Raw genomic sequence first — 24,091 nt, forward strand, 5'->3', positions numbered from 1 at the left:
ATTCTCAAACTGCTGCAGCTGGAGCTGATAAAATCGTGATTTTAATATTGCAACGTTGTCTGACCAAATTAACATAAATACAGATTTATGATAACAGCTATGCTGTGTAATTTGTGATCTCTCCTTTCATCAGCATCTCTCCATGTCAATTAACAGTCAGAGGCTACATAAAGTTCTTAACTTTACTGCTACACAGCCCCGTCCCTGACTGAGCAGCCTTTTGTCACCCTTTAGCAAATGCTCAGTTTCCCTTGTACGTACTAAAATGCCAAACAGGTGTTTAAGATGTACTCATGCCAGAGACCTTGGAGAAGCTTAATTTTTGGATGAGGAAAAATCCATCTTTAGTGTGGATGAAGGGCTGAAATTGAGAAAAAGGAAAAAAAGGTGTGTTTTGTTAATTTGTATTCAACCAGCTTAATGTTGATGTTGTCAAGGACTACTCTCCCATCGGGATTCCCTTAGCTATCATTATCTATATTGTGAAAAGTCATGCCATTTTACATTAGGTTTACTGGGAAATCTGTCAGGTGCATGGTTTGGACTTGCTGTCATCCATCCCAAAATCCTCATATTCAGAAGGCATTACCTCTATATTTTTAAGGAAAACAAAAGAGTTTAGGATAATCAACCTTTACTATATCACTGAAAATTATTTTTGTTTGTCTCCCAACAGTGTGAGCTGTACCACTGGGTGGATCTGCTGGACCGCTTTGATGGCATTCTGTGTGATGCTGGCCAGACAGTGGAGAATATGTCATGGCTCCTGGTGTGTGACCGTCCTGACAACGGACAGCTCAAAGCCCTGCTTTTGGCAGTGCTCAACTTCACAGCTCTGCTCATTGAGTATAGCTTCTCCAGGCACCTGTACAGCTCCATAGAGGTAAGCTTTAACCGAGAATAGTCTCGACCACTACCCTGTCTCTGTTTTGCTGGATCATGCACCTGCACTTGGAAAAAAAAAGTAAAGCAGCTCACTAACTTTTACTCTCTTTTATCTTCCATTCCCACCCTCTTTGCAGCACTTAACCACCTTGTTAGCGTCATGTGACATGCAGGTGGTCCTGTCTGTGCTGAACCTGCTCTATGTGTTCAGCAAGCGCTCCAACTACATCACAAGACTGGGATCTGACAAAAGGACGCCTCTACTGGCCCGTTTGCAACACCTGGCTGAGGTCTAGTGAATGCTATTGTTTTCCTATTGCCATGATTCCAGCTGTCCCTCAAGAGAAAGAGCTGTATTGTTTAGTCTTTTTGTTCCCTTCTGTAGAGCTGGGGAGGAAAGGAGAATGGCTTTGGTCTGGCTGAGTGCTGCAGGGATCTGCTTATGACGGTGAGAATTTGTCTTGGGTTATATTCAATAACTGTAAACTGCCTAAAGCTATGAAACAGTAAGTTTTATGTTTTAAAATTAAGCTGTCAAATGAAACTAATGAAGCACTATTTTAACTTTTTTTTCCCCTTACAATGCTGCCCCCTATTGGTACATGTGCAGAAGTACCCTCCCAGTGCCACCACTCTGCACTTCGAGTTTTACGCTGAACCAGGCCCTGAGGTCAAAGTAGAGAGGAAGGTAAAGACCACAACATTTATTTGTGCAATTGTTATGTGATTAATATTTTTGCAATATCATGTTAATGGCTCAATATCTTTCTAACACTTAACTCTTATTTCTTTTGGCAGACGAGCAGTAACACACTACACTATATTCACATCGAGCAGCTTGACAAGGTAAAGTCAGATTGTTAGAGTTGTGTCATTAATAGTGGAGTAATAACACCTGGAGTTCTTCAACTTACACAAGATTCTCTGTGTCTCTCAGATTTCAGAAAGCCCATCTGAAATCATGGAGTCACTGACAGTGATGTACAACATCCCTAAAGACAAGCAGACCCTGCTGTTCACGCATATTCGACTGGCCCATGGTTTCTCAAATCACAAGAAGAGGCTGCAGGCTGTGCAGGCCCGACTTCACGCTATCTCTATACTGGGTGAGTAGAAGCTGTCTTCTTGAGATAAAGTGACAAAGGGTTTTGCTCGAAGTTTTAAGTGCTGACTTTTTCTATTTCTTTGCAGTGTATTCAAATGCACTCCAAGAGTCAGCCAACAGTATTCTGTATAATGGCTTGATAGAGGAGCTGGTGGATGTATTACAGATTACAGACAAACAGCTTGTGGTAAGAGAGTGGTTTTCTTTTTCTGCTTAATCATTTTGTCATTACACTTCCTGTCTGTGCCACACTAGCAGTAGCAGTGATTGTGTGAAATGACATGAGATATATTGCCTTGTCCCTTTTTCATTTTCTGTTTTCTTTGCTCTTCAGGATATCAAGGCAGCATCTTTGCGCACTTTAACTTCGATTGTCCATCTGGAGAGGACACCCAAACTTTCCAACATCATCGACTGCACCGGCACTGCCTCATACCATGGCTTCTTGCCTGTGTTGGTGCGCAACTGTATACAAGCAATGATTGGTGAGAATGCAGCCAAAACTGAACACTACACAGTAGTGTGTGACACACAAGAAAACAGGACCATTAAAATGGAAGCTTGTTTTTTGACTTCTGATTTCTATTTCCTAGATCCTCTAATGGAACCCTACCCACACCAGTTTGCCACTGCACTCTTCTCCTTCCTCTACCACTTGGCTAGCTATGATGCTGGAGGGGAAGCCCTTGTCTCCTGTGGGATGATGGAAGCCCTCCTGAAGGTATATCCTGATTCCAATAGATAATTTACCAATTGTAGTTGTTTTGGGGTTTTTTTTTTTTCAAAACATCCAAGTCTTCCCTTTCTTTTTGTTTTTTACTTTGTAGGTGATAAAATTCCTGGGTGATGAGCAGGACCAGATCACTTTTGTGACACGAGCAGTGCGGGTGGTGGACCTCATCACCAACCTTGACATGGCTGCCTTTCAGTCCCACAGCGGCCTTTCCATTTTCATCTGCAGGCTAGAGGTTAGTTATGCACTTCTTCATGTTTCTGTTCCTGGCAATCAGCTACAGAGTCACTGAAACCGCTGGACTCACTCACTCTTCTCTACATTACCTTTTTCTATGTAGCATGAGGTGGACCTGTCAAGGAAAGAGTGCCCTTTTGTCATCAAGCCAAAGATCCAGAGGCCTAGTGCAGCTGTGGAGTCTGAGGACATGGACACAGACATGGAGAGTGAGTCCCTATTTCTCAGACATATGGAATGTTCTCACCTTCAGAATTTAATATCTATAAGTTGACACTATAATTTAACTTGTAAGCAATTTGTCAGTATTGCCAAGTTATAGTAATAAAGTTATATATAAGAATCCACCCACTATTCAGTTGATTTGCTAACATTATGTACAAACTCTAACAGTGTCAGAAGTTGCCATGGAAAGCAGCCCTGGACCATCAACATCCTCTGGTTCCAGACCGGAGGTGGACCACCGAGCACAGAGCAACACTGCTAACACGCCTCGTGCAGGTACACACAGACACACACACCACTTTTGTCACTATTGTACTCATATTGTATGATCATATCATCAATAACACACTTTGTCTCTAAAGGTATGCAGTGTATCCCCCAGAGGGCAGCTCTGTTAAAGTCGATGCTAAATTTCTTGAAGAAAGCCATCCAGGATCCTGCCTTTTCTGATGGTATCCGCCATGGTGAGTCATTGGGATCCTCTTACTTAATCTATAAATGAATTTGAGATCAAGGATCTTACTAACCTTTTTTATACATGTTCATGTTGGCTTAAAGGGAAACTTCGGTATTTTTTGACCTGGACTCTGTTTTCCCTTCTTTTTGTGGCTAAGTGACTAATGGGGACAACAATTTTTGAAATTGTTCCAGTATTGAGTGAGAGCGCTTCAGCCGGCAGCCGCGAAATGGGCAGCAATGTAATCCAATGGGGCAATAGCGACTGTCAAAGTACATCCACTAAAAGTGCTTGTTTTTGCTACTGACAGGCTCAGATAGTTATTTTAAGGTTCTGACAACATTATGGAAAGAACCATACAGAGAAATAAAACATTCTTTTTTACCTTTCAATTGATCCGGTCTGTTTGTAATTGTGTCTAACTAAAGTCTCGCTCAACGAGAAGTGTTGTCCTGAAATCTCGCCAGTTACGTTGTTGTCAAAATCAATACGGCTCTTGCTCAATACTGGACAAATTTCAAAAAATAGGGTCCAGGTTGAAAAATACCCAAGTTTCCCTTCAAGATCTATACATTTCATAATGTAAATGTTGACTGTCTGTGTATATGTGCACCCTCTTTTCCTCACAAGTAATGGACGGGTCCTTGCCTACCTCACTCAAGCACATCATCAGTAATGCAGAATATTATGGCCCTTCACTGTTCCTCTTAGGTAAGTTCACACTGGCTTTTCAGAAAAGCCTTTCAAGTACTCTTCTGCCTGAGAAGTGATCTCACTTTAAGAAATGCTAAGTTTATATTTTAGTCAGCTGTGTATCAACTGGAAAGTAGAATTGAATGTGTTTACATTTCACTGTCTGCTTTATTAATGTTATTTAAAATTTGTGACCAGTGTTTTGAATTATGATTTCCTTTTTTCTCTTCCCTGGCTCTTGTCTCTCTCTCTTTTGGGTTTGTAGCCACAGAGGTTGTGACGGTGTTTGTGTTCCAGGAGCCATCCCTGCTTTCCTCCCTGCAGGATAATGGTCTCACTGATGTCATGCTGCATGCCCTTCTCATCAAAGACGTGAGTTTCCAACAATTCACTTTTTGTGCTGCTTTTTTTTTTTTTTTTTTTTTCCCTGGTCTTTGACAGTTCAATATTGTCTCACTTTCTCTCATGGTCAACAAATATGAACTAAATTTCATATATTAAATTAAGTATTTCAGCTGTTCAGACAGAAGAATCTATAGATTATCTTTGTGCTGAGCTCTTCATTTGCTTTAGATATATTGTTTGTTTCTTTTACTGCATATTTTCTCATTGTCTCTCTTTTCTAGGTTCCTGCTACTCGTGAGGTGTTGGGATCTCTGCCCAATGTGTTCAGTGCCCTGTGCCTGAATGCAAGAGGGCTGCACTCCTTCGTTCAGTGCCAGCCCTTTGAGCGCCTCTTCAAAGTGCTTTTGTCCCCTGACTACCTGCCCGCCATGCGACGGCGACGCAGCTCCGACCCATTGGGTGAGTTGGACTGTACGTACTGTGTTATTTAGATCTTCCCATGTAGAGCCGATTTGAGTGGATGATATGTTCTGTGTATGGCTTCAGGTGACACTGCATCCAACTTGGGCAGTGCTGTGGACGAGCTCATGAGGCACCAACCCACTTTGAAGACTGATGCTACTACTGCCATTATTAAAGTATGTATCTTTTTTTATTCATAAGTTCTCTTTCAGGTGTCACCAAACAATTTGACAGGATATTTAAAGCTAAATTTGTGTTACAGTTGCTGGAGGAGATCTGCAACCTAGGTCGAGCCCCTGAGTACATCTGTCAGAAACCTTCTATCCAGAAAGCGGATGGCACTGTGGCTGTTCCACCAGCACGCTCCAGTCATGCTGCTGAAGAAGCTTCAAGTGAGGATGAAGAGGAAGAGGAGGCCCTCCATACATTCAGCCAGCAGCAGGGGGAACCAGAGAGCAACAGACAGTCAGTGCCACTTGAACTGTATGACGCTGAGTTCATAACAAAATAGAATAGAACAACAAGTCTTCACAGACTCTGATTTTTTTCAAGTCATTTCATTAAATTTAAAAGTTTTTAGATTGTAGTTGTCATTTTGATTACGTGTTATTTCTTGCAGGGTGGTGGGCACTGAGGAGCGGATACCCATTCCTCTAATGGATTACATTCTGAACGTGGTGATTATTGAGTCTTTACTGTTTCAGAATTGTTTTGAGTATGTTGTGAAATTTCCCATGCTATAAAGCAGTGCTCGACTCATATCGGAGTTCCCTCATTGACTTGTGATGCACATGTTTTCCAGATGAAGTTTGTTGAATCCATACTGAGCAACAATACCACAGATGACCACTGTCAGGAGTTTGTCAACCAGAAGGGACTGCTGCCTCTGGTTTCTATTCTGGGCCTGCCCAACTTGCCCATAGACTTTCCCACCTCTGCTGCCTGCCAAGCTGTGGCTGGTGTCTGCAAGTCTATATTGGTGAGCACAAAAGAAACATCATTGTTGTAATTTTTTTTAATTTTACTGTTTGTATGTGTGTATTTATGTATCAGTAACAGCACACATTAATTCATATGAATATGATGTTGACTTGCCAGATTTGGCCAAAAGACGCCATTTAAATCTGTAATCCCTGGACAATTTACAATCCCATTTGCTGAATTTAGACTGAAGCATATTTTCTGCTCAATTCTCCCCCTTAGACTCTCTCACATGAGCCTAAGGTACTCCAGGAGGGCTTGTGCCAACTTGACAGTATACTGACATCTCTGGAGCCACTGCATCGACCAATTGAGGTGCCTGGTGGATCTGTCCTTCTCAGAGAGCTGGCTAACGCAGGCCATGTCACCGACGCCACGTTGTCAGCCCGTGCCACACCACTGCTACATGCACTTACTGCAGCGCACGCCTACATCCTCATGTTTGTCCATACTTGCAGAGTAGGACAGGTAAATATAGATGTTATTGTTTTAACTCACATTTATATTTTTATTTGATCTTATTTGTTCTTTGTGATGGTTACTACAACCTTTTAATACAGTGCTGAAAAAAGAATTGACAACCCCTCACACTATTTTAAAAACAAAGTCATTTGATTACACACAGTTGATCTCTGAACTTGAATGAAAAAAATGGCTTCATCAGTGATGGTTTAAGTGTGTCAGTAAAGGGAGTGAGTACCTATACAGCCAATTATTTTGTGTTTTATGTTATGGTTTGTTTTTTGTTTTTTTTGATGTTTAAAAGGGCTTATTACAGCCGTTGTATAGCTGTGTTGTAAATGATAAAACATGCAGAGGAGTGAATCATTTTTATAGGCACTAAATTCTACAGAATTGCCTCCACAACTTGTTTTGACAACAGGATTTAATCTATTATTCATATCCCTTGATTGTAATGTGTAGACGGTTGTGCTCAAATTACCAATAATTGTACTTGGTTTTGTAGCTGTAGATGGGGTTCTTCAAACTAACTTGTGATCATCTTAGAATGGTACAGCAGCATTGAATGTGTCTGTTCTTTTTCTGTGCAGAGTGAGATCAGGGCTATCTCCGTCAACCAGTGGGGCTCCCAGCTGGGCTTGAGTGTTCTCAACAAGCTCAGTCAGCTCTACTGCTCTCTGGTTTGGGAAAGCACCGTTCTGCTGTCCCTTTGCACACCCAACAGGTGAATCTCTTCTCCTGTACCCCATTTATTGTAACTGTGGTCAGTGGTAACCTTCTAACACTTCTTGCCTTTGACCAACAGTCTGCCTCCAGGCTGTGAGTTTGGCCAGGCTGACATGCAGAAACTGGTGCCCAAAGAGGAGAAGCCTTCTGGTAGCACTGCAACAACCGCAGCCTCTGGCTCCAGGAGAACTGGTAATATATCTATTAACAATGAAAACTGAACTAAAACGTCTGTGGAACACCCTCCAACAACTTAAGACTATCTGTACCTTTATCTAGCAGAGTCTGAGGCAGTGTCTGTTGATTCATCTGCTGGTGGACTGTTGGAAGGCATGGGTCTAGATGGGGACACCTTGGCTCCCATGGAGACGGACGAACCCACTGCAACAGACCCTAAGGCCAAGTCCAAACTTACCCCAGCTATGGCCACTCGCATAAAACAAATTAAACCGCTACTGTCTGGTAAGATAATTTCCATGACACAATTAAAGTTTTTATATCTGTTAATATTATGTCAATGTATTTTTTGTTTTTAAATTGCTGTTAATCATATCACCTCTCACTAACCTCCTTGTCTTTCTCCAGCTTCATCTCGACTAGGCAGGGCTCTGGCTGAGCTCTTTGGCCTGCTGGTGAAGCTGTGTGTGGGCTCCCCAGTACGCCAACGCCGCTCCCACCATGCCACAAGCACAGGCACTACTCCTACGCCTGCTGCCCGGGCCACTGCCTCTGCCCTCACCAAGCTCCTCACCAAAGGTCTGAGTTGGCAGCCCCCACCTTACACACCCACCCCTCGATTCAGGTAAGAGCAAACTTACCCCTGCCACCTTTTTCAACTGTTAATGTTTATTACATACAAAGGTGATGTGGAGTGTTTTTATGCCTCCGCACCAGTGACTACTGTGGCCGGAGGCATTATATTATGTTTTCAGGTTGGCCGTACATACAGACGTCTGTATGTCCCATTCTTGTGAACGTGCTGGCTCAGGAATACCTTAAAGTAATTTCTTCAAATTTGGCACAAACATCTGCTTGGACTCAAGGATGAACTGATTAGATTTTGGTGGTCAAAGTCACTGTGACCTCACAAAACATGTTTTTGGCCATAACTCAAGAATTCGTACACTAATTATGACAAAGTTTCACACAAATATGAAATGAAGTGATGACATTTTATATCCAAAAGGTTAAAGGTCAACTTCACTGTGACATCATGATGATCTATTCAACACCATAACTCAGGAACAGAAGGGGAGATTGTGACCATATTTCACATTTGGTTGGATACTGAATTGGTGACACTAATCTTTGGAGCCCACCTTCAAACTGTGATGATTTTATAGATCAGGGTTCCTGCGGATCCTTAAAAATTAAATGAGATCTTCAGAATTTAAAGCTGGAGTGCAGGACTTTTGTCTCCCCCCTCTGGCAGTAAGAGTAATTACAAAAACACTGTTGACATGCTTACGCCATAGCCTGCCCTGTCGCTATTGTTGCAGCTGTAAAACAGTAGATAAGCTTTGTTTTACTATCAGAATTTGATCCATTCAGTCTGATAACATTTGGAAGGTCTAGAAGGGCCGCACTGGTAATTATTTTATCCCTATTCCTGTTAGCAGAGAGCTAACCAGAAATTAGCCAACTCAGCCTGCAGAAGTCTTAAGTGTGTGTGGTCTGTCCATAGAGCATGCGCAGTATGCATTCATTTGGCCAGCACAGCAACGTCAAACCCGACAACAGATTAAAACTCTATATACTGTGAAATACAGAGAGATTTATCTGGCAGTGATGGGCCTAATCAGCATTGTGTGAACTTGTTTGGCAAGGGCTTGGATGTAACGGACATTCATTTATATGTAAATGTTCCACACTGCAGGTTTAAGGTCATAAAACGTCTAAAAGTGTTATTCTTAATTTTGGTATGTCTTAAATTTTGAGGTGATGCCTAGTTGCATGAGAAATATCTCCCCACAGGATTTACTTACTTAAATATGGTTCGGTCTTCGGTTGCGACTCAGTCCAGCTTTTTCTTTTTCTTGGAATGTTTTGATCGGTTCTCCACAGGCCACCTGCTCTCACGAAGGTGAAAGGATTAAAGAAGTACACAAAACAGTACAGATGATGCAAAGTTAGCCAAGGGTTTTCAGAGAAGACAGAAAGTCCCCTGTTATTTCTGATAGTTGCCAGAATCTGGATAATAATGTTTGTGGTGCAGAGCCGCAACAGCCAACATGAAGGAGAGGAGCAGACTTTTAATTTGTGACCACTTAGCTGGTGTGTACAGATTTAATGGAATGTTAAGGTGGATGAAAGGTAGATATACTGTAACGTGTATGTGTCATAATGTGGAGAATTAACTATAGCCTACTCTGACCACAACAAGAACGACCACAACAGCCTTATTGTTTTACACAATTAATAATTCAAAGCAAATTATAATTAAATTATAAATTTTAAATTTTTAACACAAAGAATGTAAAGCGAAACAGTGGGACACCGTTCACTGCATTTGTCATCAATATGATTAGAGATTTTACATATGATTGTTATATGAAGATACAAAAATATTCCTATTAATATTGTCAACTTGATTTCAAACATAAAGCTCAACCCTAATGTGCATTTGTTTTGCCGCGGAAAGAGTATTAAGTTTTCTCTATCGAGGTCTTAAAAAGCATTACATTTGATTTCAAAAAGTGCATCAACCCTGTAGATCCTCTGTGCTGCCAGGCTGAAGATGTTTGTGAAGCATCCACGTTTTAGAATATGTAGCGTCTTTGCAGCAACATCCTTATCTGAAGCTTTGTCTACTGTCATGTACAACTTTGTGTTCCATCAGAATCAGCTTTATTGGCCAAACGTGAACACATACAAGGAAAATACATGTATAACTTTTTATTAAATTCTTCACTACAAATATGACTCTGGACAGACATGGATGTAAACTGCAACTTGACTGGTTGGTGGAGGCATACAACTGTGAGGCAGTATTTCTAGTTTGTTTCATGCGTTGGTTTTTTCTCTCCATCTTGCAGGCTGACTTTCTTCATCTGCTCTGTGGGCTTCACATCTCCCATGCTCTTTGATGAGAGGAAGTACCCCTACCACCTCATGCTGCAAAAATTCTTCTGCTCTGGTGGGCACGATGCCTTATTTGAGTAAGTCCCACTCTATGCAGTGACATATTAAGATCAAGAACAGTGTTCTCTTCTCTTCTTGTTAATATCCATAATCATATTTCTCTGTTTAACAGCAGTTTCATTGGTTGTGTTACTTTTGTGCAGGACATTCAACTGGGCCCTGTCAATGGGTGGTAAGGTGCCTGTGTCTGAGGGTCTGGAGCACACTGATCTACCAGATGGGACAGGGGAGTTCCTGGATGCCTGGTTAATGCTGGTGGAGAAGATGGTGAACCCAAGCACCGTGCTGGACTCACCTCACTCCCTGCCAGCTAAAATGCCTGGGGTCACACCCACCATGCCCCAGTTCAGCGCCCTTCGGTTCCTCATAGTCACCCAGAAGGTCAGAATCCGCTAGCTATTGAATTCAAATGAGTGTGTATTGCTGCCTTCAGATAGAATTTGTGAGTTTGTGTTATCAACATGGGAAGTTGATTACAGATTATGCATGGCATTGAAGTGGTTAAAATCATGAGAATACAGTTGCTAGTGACACAGTAGTTAGTTCATTTGGACTCTCCTTGTGATCATCATTGTGAGCCTTAAGGTTTAGTATTTTCCTACCTAGGGTTGAGAGGTGGAGGATTTGCCATGCATGTATGTTGGTATCTTATTATTAAAACACAGTCTCCTCTTCATCTAGGCTGCATTCAACTGCATCCGCAGTCTGTGGAATAGAAAGCCGCTGAAGGTGTATGGAGGCAGGATGGCTGAATCCATGCTGGCCATCCTCTGCCACATCCTGAGAGGGGAGCCTGTTATCCAGGAGCGCCTGGCCAAGGAGAGAGAGGGTACAGTGCGCCCGGATGATGAAGGGGCTTCCACTGGTTCTTTGGCACCCAGCGGGGCCCCTGGAGCATCCACAACAGCTGGAGAGGCACCACCAGCCACTGGAACAACCCCTGCAGGGCCAGCAGGAGGATCGGCTGATGATTCAACCAATTCTACTCCCCGCCGTGAGCCCCAGGTTAACCAGGCTCAGCTTACACAGGTATGTGGGAAAGCTGTCTGACACCCGCGGTTTTTTTATCACTGTTTGTTTGTTTACTCTATGTACACGCTTTGTCATACCGCTGAGCTGTTGTCTTTGGGATAATTGCCCAGAAACAACTGTGGACAAATTGTGTATGTTTATTGATATTTTTTTTCTTCATTTGGTTTGCATTATTTTAAGCTTGGCAGCTTCTTCTGCTTAACGACTCTAATTTGTTCCTGCAGCTGTGTCAGTATTTTCAGCTTGCTGTGCCACTACTGCAGGCGTGTTTTTTGACAGCATAGGTTAACAGCATAATTCCATATATAGGTGGCCATGTAAGCAACAAACAAAAACAAAGCTGCTGTGTTTACCAATCTCCATCCCCCATATTCTGCATGAACTGAATCCTGGGCCGCCATTTGTTTTATAACAGGGAAGATCGAGAGGGAGACACGAACAGGTCCGCCAGCAGCAACTCCAGCAGGTATAAGAGCCGTCAGAGAGAGGGAGAGGTTGTAAAAGATAGAGAGATGTTGGAGAAGGAAGACAGGTTTACCATGAAAAGGGAGAGAGAAATTTGGACCAGATTTATGATTCAGACGTTTTGAGGAAGAATATCAGGATAGTGTTGTGGAAAATGAGAAATGTTTGTTTGTTTGAGAAGCTGTGTTCACAGGCCACTCACCTCATCTTTGCAAAAAGGGTGTTTGACTTTCCCTGATCTACCATGACAATTTTCAGTCCTTATCAATGTAGCGTCATAATTCCCCTTCTTTTTATTTGCCCTTTGTTCATGATATAATCATATAATATGATAGTATCATGTTTACTCTTGTAAAAATATTACTTCCTCTTTTGTGTGCTGTTCTAGCTGATGGATATGGGTTTCTCAAGAGAGCATGCCATGGAGGCACTACTGAACACAAGCACCATGGAGCAGGCCACAGAGTACCTGCTTACACACCCTCCGCCACTTCTTGGTGGAGCAGTAAGGGTAAACAGAAACACACATTCACTTTAATTCTTTAGAACCTCTTTAGAAATCAAACCTAGGCAGCTGACATTGTTGCTCTTTCTCCTTCTAGGACCTGACTATGTCTGAAGAGGACCAGATGATGAGGGCCATTGCTATGTCACTTGGGCAAGAGGTCAGCATGGAGCAGCGCTCTGACTCTCCTGAGGTGCTTCATCCTCACTGTTCAAATTACATGGAGAAACGGTTAAACAGTCTAACCCATCTGTTGCTGAATGAAACATCATGAATGAGTAACTGGCCATTTAGCTGAACAGCTGTTAAGATTATCTCTGTGTCTGCCTCAGGAAGCGGCACGTCGGCGTGAGGAAGAGGACAGGAGAGCCAGGGAGCGGGCAGAAGAGGAGGAGGCCCGCTGCTTGGAGCGCTTCATGGAGGCTGAGCCGCTGGACCCCCAGGAGTTGCATTCCTTCACAGACTCCATGCTTCCTGGCTGCTTCCATCTTCTAGATGAGCTGCCTGACACAGTCTACCGGCTCTGTGACCTGCTGATGACTGCCATCAAGAGGAGTGGCCCAGAGTATAGAGACCTCATCCTGGGACAGGTTGTCCACCAGGTCAGTGCATAATGCATGTTGACAACATATGTGTTCAGACTTAAGATCCAGTGATTTTAGGGGGCCATGGAAGATGTTCAAGTTCATTCCTATTTTAGATTGTCAACATCCTATATGGCTGAGATCTATAAGTACAGCATTGGCCTTACAACCTTGTTGGAACACATTTTCTGTCATGTTTATTTGAGAGCCTAAATATCAAAGTGAGAGTTGTCAGATGCCCTTTAAACTGACACATCCTGCTAATTTGCATTCAGTTGAATACACTTTACTCTTTGTGTCTGTCTTTGTGATATATTATCATATGATGTTTCATCATTGAATTTCATCTTAAATGCAAATGCAGCCTTTTAAACTATTATTCGTTTTGTAAGTCCTTACATGTGACAGTGAAAACATTGTTTAAAATCTTACATGTAAACCGATGAAAATTGTATGTAACAGTACATAAAATAAGAAGTAAACGTGAGATTTAAATAGTCTTGACAATAGAAGCAAAACATGCTTGTACCAGTCTGATTGTGTGCATGTTGTGTGTAGGTGTGGGAGGCAGCCGACGTGCTGATCAAGGCAGCTGTGCCCCTGACTACCAGTGACACAAAGACAGTGTCTGAGTGGACCAGACAGATGGCCACACTGCCCCAGGCCTCCAAGCTGGCAACTCGAATTCTACTTCTCACGTTGCTCTTCGAGGTAACAACACACACATTGAAAGTGCTAGCCTTAAATTTTTCACTCGCACAGGGTGAAATCATTTTTTTGTCAGTGGTTATCAACACAGCCTAAATGAGCATTTGTTGTTTTCTGTCTTGCAAGGAGCTGAAGCTGGTGTGTGCCAGAGTGGTAGAGAACAGTGGAATTCTTGATTTGCTGATCAAGCTGCTCGAGGTTGTGCAGCCCTGTCTGCAGGCAGCAAAGGAACAGAAAGACATCCAGACACCAAAGTGAGTTTCGCACAGCCCTACATACTACTCTTCTGCAGAGAAAACAGATTAGAGTAACTGCAAATTTTAACACCAGTTTTTCATAACGCGAGCCCTAATATTATGTTTGTATTATGAATATACTATAAATATGAATATATATGTATTATATAAAACAACTTCCTTTTTCTGCAGATGGATCACACCAGTACTGTTGATCATTGACTTCTATGAGAAGATGGCAGTCTCTTCAAAGCGCAGAGCACAAATGAACAAGGTAAAACCAAACCATAATAGTAAAGATATACTTAAATAGGTATGTCTAGTTACAGGCACAGGTATAAACAACCATGTAATGTGGGTGCATGACTGGAAAGAGTAAGAAGAGAGAAAATAAAAAACTGTACATACTTTTGGTATGACTCAAGACTAGAATGAGCTTTATCTAGACAGAAGGTATACATACTTGGCACTGAGTACACTACACTGAGTTGGAGAAAAGACATCGTAAAAAAATGCAATCCCATACATTATTGCTTCCATAAATACGACCTTTTCAAGTTTATAATACATTTTTGTTGGGGTTGTGTTAAGGGTTGTTGAATGAATTGTGTGCATTACATTGTAAGGTGTTGGTAATTTTTTTTGCACCCCGTTTGTTACCATAGATGCATAATTAGTGAATTCTCTCTCTATCTGCTTTTAGTATCTCCAGCCCAATGGGAATAACTGGCGATGGTTTGATGACCGCTCAGGCCGTTGGTGCAGTTACAGTGCATCAAACAACAGCACCATTGATACAGCATGGAGGGCCGGAGAGAGCAGTGTCCGCTTCACAGCTGGACGCCGCAGATACACTGTGCAGTTTAACACCATGGTGCAGGTACTCGCAAACATCTTTTTTATAGTATGGTTGTTTGTGTTTGAGCTTGAAGGGATTCTTTGTCTGATTTAAACAATTGTATCTGGCAGGTAAATGAAGAGACTGGTAACAGGAGGCCAGTGATGTTGACGGTCCAGAGAGTGCCTCGCATGCCCAAGACTGCCAAGACTGGCAGCATTACAGACTCAGAGAGAGAAGAGGGAGACAGGAGCAAAGCAGAGGAAACCCAGACTGACTTAGACTCTGGGGCAGCAGTGGAGATGAGTGCTCCGAAGGATGATTCCAGTCAGCTGAAGGAGACTACCTCTGGCCCCTCATCTTCCCTGGAGTCTGACCACTCTCAGGGCTCCGATATTGTTGTACAAGGCCTGAGTGAGGACATGACCACCGTTCTTATCCGTGCCTGTGTCAGTATGATTAGTGTGCCTGTGGACCCAGACACCCTCCACGCCACACTACGTCTCTGTTTGCGCCTAACACGCAATCACCACTATGCTATGATGTTTGCTGAGCTGAAGAGCACACGGATGATTCTTGGCCTGACGCAGAGCTCTGGCTTCAATGGCTTCACCCCACTTGTCACTCTGCTGTTCAGACACATCATAGAAGATCCGGCCACACTCCGACACACCATGGAGAAGGTTAAAGTCAATTCTCATACTGTTAAAACAGAGCTCAAACATGTGACAATACTGTTAAGTAGTTGTTTCATCACTAATTTGATTTATAAATAGGATATTCTCTTTGTGGTACGTCCAAGTTCTGTGGACACAATAAACAAATTCCTCAACAATCTGTTACCACAGGTGGTGAGGTCAGCTGTGACCAGCGGAGCAGGTAGTACCACCTCAGGAGTGGTGTCAGGCAGCCTTGGCTCCAGGGAAATCAACTATATCCTGCGTGTCCTGGGCCCTGCTGCCTGCCGTAACCCTGAGTGCTTCGCTGAAACTGCCAGCAACTGTGTCCGCATTGCCCTCCCTGCACCTCGTGGAGCTGGCACAGGTGAGTGTGTAAGCTTTTCGAAGTATATTAACTTTCATATTTTTGTTGAATTTTTAACCCTAACCTCATATTTAATTGTTTCTCCATAGCCTCTGATGATGAGTTTGAGAACCTTCGAATTAAGGGGCCCAATGCCGTGCAGCTGGTGAAGACAACCCCTCTGAAACTGTCCCCCTTACCCTCTATCCCTGATACTATCAAGGAGGTCATCTATGACATGCTCAATGCCTTGGCTGCCTACCATGCTCCTGAAGAACGTAAGACATGTTAATAAGACCCTGAAATGATCTGTTTTAGGCTTGTACTAGTCATATTTAATGGAAATAGTCATTTGAACATTTTAGTTAAGTTTTTTTTTTTTTAATGTGTGTGGTACAGCTGAGCGTCCAGAAGAACGTGCAGCAGCGGTGCCTGGTGGTCAAGACCTGTGCCAGATACTGCAGGATGTTGGTGATGATGTTTACCAGCAGTACCGCCTCACCCGACAGGGCAGCGACTTTGACTCCCAGTCTGCATTCCATATCAATGTGAGTATTATTTGCAAGTAGTCCTGTTTAGCTTGTGTACTGAAACAGTGTGAAATGTCTCATCTCTTCGACTAATAATAGACGTGTGTCTCTTCCTCTCAGACTCAAGTGTTTGCTGCTGATGGAGGTGTGGCTGAGTCTTCCCAGTCTGGCACACCACAAGGAGAAGGTGAGAATGAACTTTTTTTTCACACCAGGTTGAAATGTCTGTACAAATTAATCAGACAAATCAGATACTGTCATCTCACATCACATCGTTTGATGTCTCAGTGGTGTTGTAGTAGTGTACGTTATGGTAAGTTTATGTATAGAATCTATAGTATTCATCCCAAATGGATTTAGTCCCTCAACAGTTGAGTTATATGGATGAAGATGAAAATATCCACTTCAAGAATGAAGCAGAACACACATTGTTCTTGGTTTTATTGTAATTTACTATTCAGCTGGGGTTTTTTTCCAGTGCAGTATAAAGTACAAAAAGCTTAAATGATGAAAAGTCCATTAAAGACTTAACTTTGACTATTCGAATGATGTCATTTTATTTTTGTAAGACAATCCACCATATTAGTGTGTGTAAAATATATGATGATCTGAACTTCCTCAGCTTCTACACCAGAAGAGATGCGGGAGGAAAAGAAAGAGCAGGAGGGAGAGAAGAGTACCACCTCAGAGGAAGGTAAAGCCGCTAAGGTAAAGGGAAGCAAGCCTCTAATGCCTACCTCCACCATCCTGAGACTGCTGGCTGAGCTGGTGCGCTCCTACGTGGGCATCGCCACTCTAATCGCCTCTTATTGCTACACCGCTGGACAGTCAGAGCTCATTAAGGAGGTGGGTGGTTGAACAAAACCCTGTCAGCTTGTCACACCTTTATATTGCCATGCCTTCCTATAATTGTTCCACTTCACCTGTTTTGACCACCCTGTATCTTAACAGGATTGCAGTGTCCTAGCCTTTGTGCTCGACCACTTGCTGCCCCACACCCAGAATTCAGAGGACAAGGACACCCCAGCCTTGGCACGTCTCTTCCTGGCCAGCCTGGCAGCTGCCGGCACAGGCACTGATGCCCAGGTGGCCCTGGTCAATGAGGTGAAGGCTGCCCTCAGTCGAGCACTAGCAATGGCAGAAGGTGCAGAAAAACATGCCAGGTAAGCAGCATTAGAAATGAATATACCAACCTGATATTGATACTACAACCCTTGATTGACATAATCATTTATATATGTGTACAAACTTAAACTCTCATTCGCTCTCTCTTTCCTGCTGTATCTATCTCACAGGCTTCAGGCAGTGATGTGCATCATCAGCACCATCATGGAATCATGTCCCTCCACGTCCAGTTTCTATAGCACTGCAGCAGCCAAGACACAGCACAATGGCATGAATAATATCATAAGGCTCTTTCTCAAGAAAGGACTGGTCAACGACTTGGCCCGTGTGCCTCACAGCTTGGATTTGTCCAGGTATAGAATTACACCATATTAATTTAATTTGGATGGTAGTAGACCAGGGCCTGTATCACAGCATGTGATTACTGGACATTTAACTTGTGTAAAATTGTTAAATGACCCAATATTCCTTCTGTATCTCATTGGTTTAGTCCCAACATGGCCAACACAGTGAATGCTGCCCTGAAGCCTCTGGAGACTCTGTCTCGAATTGTTAACCAGCCCAGCAGTCTGTTCGGGGGCAAAGGAGGCTCCAGCAAGACCAAGGCTGAACATGACACTGTGGGCACTGCCAGGGACAGCAACAGCAACACTCAGGAGCAAGGTATCCACATGCATCAGATGAGATATTTCAACACTGTAGATCTAACGATTCCAAATATGTCTGTTGCTGATGTATGGCATCTATTCCAGGAGAGTCTGGCGAGGCAGAGCCAGTGGAGGGCAACCACAGGGTGCAGGGAACAGACAGCGACCTAATGGATGGAGAGACAGAAGGAGACACAGTGGTCATTGCTGGTCAGCCAGAGGTTCTCAGCACTCAGGCTATGCAGGTGATTGATGGTGTATTACACATAATACTCAAGTAGTATTTCACCACATCACCTCATCTGTAACTATCTATAATTTATGACCATAACATAAAATGCATCCCAAATGTTATGCCCTCTTCTCCACTCTATGGCTGACATTGCATCTGTATTTAATTTCTTGTGTTTGAAGGTTGAGAATGAGTTGGTGGATCTGATTGATGAGCTGCTGGAGAGAGACGCTGGCACTGTCAACAGCACAATTATAGGTAAATCACAGTCTCTAGATCCTGGATTAATTTGGGAGAAGACATTGGAGTTATGGTGGTGAACAGAGAAGAGAGCCCAGTGCAAATGTCTTATTTGTTGTCATTTTAACAATCAGTGGGACGCAGTGGTGAGGATGAATCGCAAGAGGATGTATTGATGGATGAGGCCCCCTCCAATATTAGCCAAGCATCTACTCTTCAGGCCAACCGGGAAGGTAAGACAGCTAAACTTCAGAGCTTTATGTGTTTTATCACGGTAAAGAACATCAAAGTTGTTGCCACTGGTCTTAATGACTGCCTCTGAATTTTTTTTTAGATTTTGTAAAAGGAACTTTTGTGTTTCTCTCTTCCATCAGATTCAATGAATATACTGGAACCAGAGGATGAGGAACACACGCAAGAGGAAGATTCTAGTGGCAGCAACGATGATGAAGACAGCCAGGATGAAGAAGAGGAGGAGGAAGAAGAGGAAGAGGAGGATCAGGTATGGGTTAATGCAATGAAGTTCAGTAAACAAGTCTGTGTTGAGTGTCTGAGTGTTGCTTGTTTTTAAACCTCATGGCTGCCACTTTTTCTCAAGGATGATGAAGAAGGAGATGAGGATGATGATGATGAAGGTTCCGAGATGGAGTTGGATGAGGACTTCCCTGACATCAATGCTGCACCTCACATCCGCTTCGAAAGGTTTGACAGGGATGATGACCTCATCATAGAGTTTGACAACATGTTCTCCAACAATGGTAAGCCGGCTGTTTTTAAGGATCATTTGTTACAAACATTTACAAAGGTCAAACGTATTTGTTGGCTCCTTTTTTGCTTCACTGTAAGAAATTAGAGGAAAAATCAGAATCTTTGTTTCATATTAAAAAAAAAAAAAAAACATAGTTAGCCTCCTCCAAAGTGGCTCTGCTGGCATCACTCATTAGAGCTTTGAACAGTCCAAATTAGTAGAGGTACAAACACAAAAACAGATGACGCAGAAAATACATTTTCATTATCTTTGTTTTTCAATATCTTTATTTTTCATAAACATACAGGACTTGGGGTTGTGTCAAAGCTGTCCCCTAATGTCTGCCTACTGTTTTTCTGTTGTTCTTCCATCAGCTGACATCCCTCCCTCCCCAGGCAACATCCCCAGCTCCCACCCACTGATGGTGCGCCATGCTGACCACGGTTCCCTCACCCTAGGTGTGGCAGGCACTAGCAGTCGCTTGGCACAGGGCATGGGTCGCAGCCAGCGAACACTGCGCCAGCTCACTGCCAACAGTGGACACACCATCCATGTCCACTACCCTGGAAACCGCCAGCCTAACCCTCCGCTTATCCTGCAGAGGTGAAAGCATGTCTCTTGTTGGCTCTATTTAACAAAGCGTCTGTATCACATCTACACCAGATGTGTTTGTTGTAATAATGCTGATTAAAATGTCTCTCCTCTACTCACCTCTTAAGGTTGTTGGGTCCCAGTGCTGCAGCAGACATTTTACAGCTGTCCAGCTCTCTGCCTTTGCAATCTCGTGGTAGAGCTCGCCTTTTGGTGGGAAATGAGGATGTGCACATCATCGCCCGTTCTGATGACGAGTTGTTGGATGACTTTTTCCATGAGCAGAGCAGCACTGGGGGACAAGCAGGTGAGAATTACCATGCACTGTTGTTAATATAATGTAATATAATTAGTATTATCTTGAATTCCTAACATGTTTGTTTTTTCTGTCTCTCTAGGCACACTCTCTAGTATTCCCACTGCCTTAACTAGATGGACAGATGAGTGTAAAGTGCTGGATGCTGAGAGTATGCACGACTGTGTAGCAGGTAGGTTTATTGAAGACTTTGGCAGGTGGGGTGCATGTCTTCAATGGAGATGAATTTGATAATTTTATAATTATAAACAATTTTTATGAGTATCTCAATATTGATAATGTGACAATATTTTGGGGATTGCCACTGGTGCTTTAAGAAATTATCTATGCTTTTAAGAATTTGGTCACTATTAATTTGGATATGATGGCCAAGTAGTTAAAACTATGCACAGTTAATTTTGTCCTGCTCTAGACACGTTTTGACCATGATTACATCTCGTTTAGAGTCTGGTTACTTAAGGCAGTAACCATTATGTATAAAAGTAAGCAATAAGGTGTGGAAGTCAGTATCAGCAACGTTTGCAAGTGTGTGAATGCAGTGACTGAAGTGAAGCATGTGTTAGTGTAAAACAAAACCAAAAGGGACAACACAAAAGAGAACAGAGCTTGATGAAGGGTTTGGGACGCTGGCATCTGGGCAGGTGAGCTTGAATAACTTGTAGGGACACTGGCAAGGTGCTCCCACTCAGTGATGGCACCTCAACCACCTGGCCAAAGTCCTGCAACACACACACACACACACACCACAGGAACACTGATGAATTCTGATGTCTTGTGTCTGTTTTCAGTGGTGAAGGTGCCTATCCTGCAGCATCTGGAGAGTCTGCGAGATGAGGAGCTGGAAGAGCGTAGGGAGAAGCGAAGGAGGCAGCTGGCTGAGGAGGAGGAGTCTAAACAGAATGAGAGGAGGGCCTCTGGAGCAGAACAGGCCCGGGAACAGACCCTGCAGGTATGCAAATAATACATGTTTGTTGCCTGAGGAATTTTTAAACACGACTGTGCATGCAACATTTGGCATTTTTATTCACAATTTTCTGACTGTCAACTGTTGTTGTCAATAGGGTTCTGGATTGGGGACAGTAAACGGTGCAGAAAACACTGCAGGTACTGACATTTTGTAAAGATTATGTTTTTGATTCTGTTAATGTTTCACATTTCTTGACGGGAATGGACACATCTCAGTGATGGGCACCCAGAGGCAAGCAGTCAGCAGAGCGTGCTGTGGGATGAGGTAGTAGTTTGTATAGTTTTAGGATCACACCAGATCTGGGAGATAACTATACAGTCTACTGTCTTTCTTATGGCAACGCCAAAGCAGCTTGGCATCTTCATCGGCTGCAAAGGAGTCCACTATCACTTGCAAACAGCTCTGCTATACATCTTAAACACCTAATTCTACTTATTTACATCATAGCTGTGATGCACAATGTTGATTCGTATGTATCTTGTATTCAGTGCATTTTTGTGCAGCTGGCTGTGCTGTGGTGAGGTAGTAAGTTGTGTTGTTGTTGGGGATCAGGATTGTGCACCCCGTTCAGGAGATAACTATACAACTTACTGCCTTCCTCAGCAGAGGCCCATGCCATCGATGTAGAGAATGATCAATAACTAATCAGCATATTGTTATTCCAATTCTGTTTATGTGTGCAAGCTTTGTGTTCGCTTGCTTTAAACATAGTCATTAATCTTTCAAGCAACACTGCTTGGAAGGGTTTGAAAACAAGGGTTTTGGCTGCAGTTGTGTATAGGGAAATGCTTTCTATAATTGTTAGATATTGTAAGGCACTTTTTAACAAGTTAGCAATGGTAGATGTTGGTAAGAATGGAAGAAAACAGCTCTTAACAATATAACATCAGTTATATAGGTGTATTGTCAGAATAAGTATTGTTTCTAAACCTTGTAATCTATGTTTAGCCACTGAAAATTAAAATAATGAATCTTTTTTTCCAATCAAGACTGTATAAAAGAAAAAATGTCCTTGTCTTCACATACGTTTTCTGTCTGGATGTTGCAGAGGGTGAGCAGGCTCAGGGTGGCACCGTGTCATGTCTGGACCCACCCAGGGTCTCAGAGGGCTTTCTCACTGCTCCACCATCTGGAGAGGTCACTCCCACCACCCCTGCCCCTCATGAACAGGCCCTAGTCTCCCTGGAGACTGCGATCAGTCAGCAGGTCCACCAGCCAATTGCTGATTTGCTACTTGCCGAGTCACATGCCAGCTCACTGGCTGCTCTGGCAGGGGCAGGCCTTCCACCCTTGTCGGCAGCTGACAGGCCAAACAGTGAAGCGGAGGCATCTCAGATGGAAATGTCCCCGGCGCCCACAATCGGTGAGAGAGTCGGAGGAGGTGGTGGAGGAGGAGGAGGAGCGTTGGATGAAGGCAGGGAAGGTAGACTAACTTTGAAAACTCTCTTTATACAGACTGGCCAACAGTAAGGACGCACATCTGTAATTAAAATGGTGATGTTCCTCTGTCATACAATTTTCTGAACACTGAGAAATACAAATCAGTCCCACAAGAAATGTTGCTACAGTTCACTGATTTAATATAATATCTAATTCTAACCCTTAACCTCACTGTTTTTTCTCAGCCTCCCTAAGTCCAGACATCGTGGAGACCTCAGAGCCTGCAGTAGTGGGTGTGTCACAACTGGAGGGGTCACCCATGGATACCAGCAGTCCTGCCTCTGCCACTCAAGAAGAAGCTGCTCAAAACTCTGCCCAGACTGCCAACCTGTCTCAGGAGCTGTCTGGCAGTGGGGAGAGTGGGCTGACTGACAGACAGACAGACGCAGAGACTGGGTGAGTAGCTTCCTCTCTGACCAAATCTATGTTCAAAAGCAGTATTGTGTACCCTATATATCTCTGTCAGATAACTCTTAGCCAGTTTGTTTTAAAAGTTACAGGTTGTTGAAAATTTCTACTCCCTTTTTTAATTACAGTGCATTTAGCTTTTGTTTCAGTCCAATGCAAAACAGGCACTATTAGAATTGAAGGCCAGCATTTCCCACCAGTCCTTTTTTTTGCAGCATTTTAGTTAATAGTTTGTGCACCTGCTCTTTTTAAGGCATTTTTTAGGACATCCAATCTTTTTGTAATCCCCTTCAATTGTTTTAAGAAGAGATAGTACCTGACCTTTCTTACAAGCGGTTTGTCAAAACAAAAGCATTTCATAGTTCAGTTAAATCCCCTCATAAGATTCTAAGCACATTCCTCTTGCAGTCAGTATATCACTACACATTTTTGCTTACTGACAGCCTTATTTTTTTATGGTTGTAGCTCCAACTCTGTCTCATCTGCTGGAGAAACGATGCCCAGAAGTGATAGCGCTGACAGCCAGTCTCAGGCCATCCAGGAAGAGCCCCTCCCATCCACCAGCAACGAAGAGGAGGACCCACTTGCAGGTAAAATTAATCACTGCCTTTTTTTGCAGTTTTGAATATTTTTATTTTAAGATATGAAATCATTTAATTTTTGTTTTTGTCTTGGCAGGCATCAGTCTGCCAGAGGGTGTGGATCCCTCTTTCCTGGCAGCTCTTCCTGAGGATATTCGTCGAGAGGTGCTGCAAAATCAGTTGGGAATCAGACCACCCTCCCGTCCTCCTGCTGCCACCACCCTGCCTACCTCTACTGCACCTGTACTGGGAGGACCAGGGGTTACAGAGGTCAGCCCCGAGTTCCTGGCAGCCTTGCCACCTGCCATCCAGGAGGAGGTGAGAGACTGAAATTAAGATGAATGTTAAAGTGCTTACTGAACTGCCAAGTGAGGAAAAAAGACAAGGTTATGATTTCCAAATAAGGAAGTCACAGTCAAAATC

General features: G+C 43.1%; 1 protein-coding gene across 13 annotated transcripts in view; it reads left to right on the forward strand.

Moving 5' to 3' along the window:
* The window catches only part of huwe1 (HECT, UBA and WWE domain containing E3 ubiquitin protein ligase 1), a 44,407-nt gene that overhangs the window by 8,725 nt on the left and 11,591 nt on the right, over positions 1-24,091 (forward strand). For 5 of the 13 annotated variants that reach the window (XM_042408305.1, XM_042408310.1, XM_042408307.1 and 2 more), the window contains 59 exons: positions 677-883; positions 1,023-1,175; positions 1,271-1,333; positions 1,496-1,573; positions 1,684-1,731; positions 1,823-1,991; positions 2,077-2,177; positions 2,325-2,475; positions 2,584-2,711; positions 2,818-2,958; positions 3,064-3,169; positions 3,354-3,461; positions 3,548-3,649; positions 4,273-4,353; positions 4,601-4,707; positions 4,962-5,139; positions 5,227-5,318; positions 5,405-5,625; positions 5,762-5,819; positions 5,945-6,121; positions 6,346-6,591; positions 7,176-7,309; positions 7,391-7,503; positions 7,591-7,773; positions 7,897-8,113; positions 10,347-10,469; positions 10,596-10,833; positions 11,134-11,481; positions 11,900-11,950; positions 12,338-12,460; positions 12,552-12,647; positions 12,787-13,056; positions 13,597-13,749; positions 13,873-14,000; positions 14,175-14,256; positions 14,686-14,862; positions 14,952-15,503; positions 15,669-15,864; positions 15,954-16,121; positions 16,243-16,391; positions 16,473-16,560; positions 16,996-17,219; positions 17,325-17,536; positions 17,669-17,851; positions 17,989-18,161; positions 18,251-18,390; positions 18,560-18,635; positions 18,752-18,850; positions 18,992-19,119; positions 19,216-19,375; positions 19,740-19,968; positions 20,085-20,263; positions 20,355-20,444; positions 21,061-21,221; positions 21,334-21,376; positions 22,288-22,662; positions 22,865-23,075; positions 23,553-23,677; positions 23,766-23,986. In XM_042408305.1, coding sequence (XP_042264239.1) covers positions 677-883; positions 1,023-1,175; positions 1,271-1,333; positions 1,496-1,573; positions 1,684-1,731; positions 1,823-1,991; positions 2,077-2,177; positions 2,325-2,475; positions 2,584-2,711; positions 2,818-2,958; positions 3,064-3,169; positions 3,354-3,461; positions 3,548-3,649; positions 4,273-4,353; positions 4,601-4,707; positions 4,962-5,139; positions 5,227-5,318; positions 5,405-5,625; positions 5,762-5,819; positions 5,945-6,121; positions 6,346-6,591; positions 7,176-7,309; positions 7,391-7,503; positions 7,591-7,773; positions 7,897-8,113; positions 10,347-10,469; positions 10,596-10,833; positions 11,134-11,481; positions 11,900-11,950; positions 12,338-12,460; positions 12,552-12,647; positions 12,787-13,056; positions 13,597-13,749; positions 13,873-14,000; positions 14,175-14,256; positions 14,686-14,862; positions 14,952-15,503; positions 15,669-15,864; positions 15,954-16,121; positions 16,243-16,391; positions 16,473-16,560; positions 16,996-17,219; positions 17,325-17,536; positions 17,669-17,851; positions 17,989-18,161; positions 18,251-18,390; positions 18,560-18,635; positions 18,752-18,850; positions 18,992-19,119; positions 19,216-19,375; positions 19,740-19,968; positions 20,085-20,263; positions 20,355-20,444; positions 21,061-21,221; positions 21,334-21,376; positions 22,288-22,662; positions 22,865-23,075; positions 23,553-23,677; positions 23,766-23,986 — 9,333 coding nt within the window. The remainder of the gene's footprint in view (positions 1-676; positions 884-1,022; positions 1,176-1,270; positions 1,334-1,495; positions 1,574-1,683; positions 1,732-1,822; positions 1,992-2,076; positions 2,178-2,324; positions 2,476-2,583; positions 2,712-2,817; positions 2,959-3,063; positions 3,170-3,353; positions 3,462-3,547; positions 3,650-4,272; positions 4,354-4,600; positions 4,708-4,961; positions 5,140-5,226; positions 5,319-5,404; positions 5,626-5,761; positions 5,820-5,944; positions 6,122-6,345; positions 6,592-7,175; positions 7,310-7,390; positions 7,504-7,590; positions 7,774-7,896; positions 8,114-10,346; positions 10,470-10,595; positions 10,834-11,133; positions 11,482-11,899; positions 11,951-12,337; positions 12,461-12,551; positions 12,648-12,786; positions 13,057-13,596; positions 13,750-13,872; positions 14,001-14,174; positions 14,257-14,685; positions 14,863-14,951; positions 15,504-15,668; positions 15,865-15,953; positions 16,122-16,242; positions 16,392-16,472; positions 16,561-16,995; positions 17,220-17,324; positions 17,537-17,668; positions 17,852-17,988; positions 18,162-18,250; positions 18,391-18,559; positions 18,636-18,751; positions 18,851-18,991; positions 19,120-19,215; positions 19,376-19,739; positions 19,969-20,084; positions 20,264-20,354; positions 20,445-21,060; positions 21,222-21,333; positions 21,377-22,287; positions 22,663-22,864; positions 23,076-23,552; positions 23,678-23,765; positions 23,987-24,091) is intronic. The other 8 variants (XM_042408317.1, XM_042408313.1, XM_042408312.1 and 5 more) reach the window with 8 other exon arrangements.

This window comes from Thunnus maccoyii, chromosome 4 (assembly GCF_910596095.1).
Source record: "Thunnus maccoyii chromosome 4, fThuMac1.1, whole genome shotgun sequence".
NCBI lineage: Eukaryota > Metazoa > Chordata > Actinopteri > Scombriformes > Scombridae > Thunnus > Thunnus maccoyii.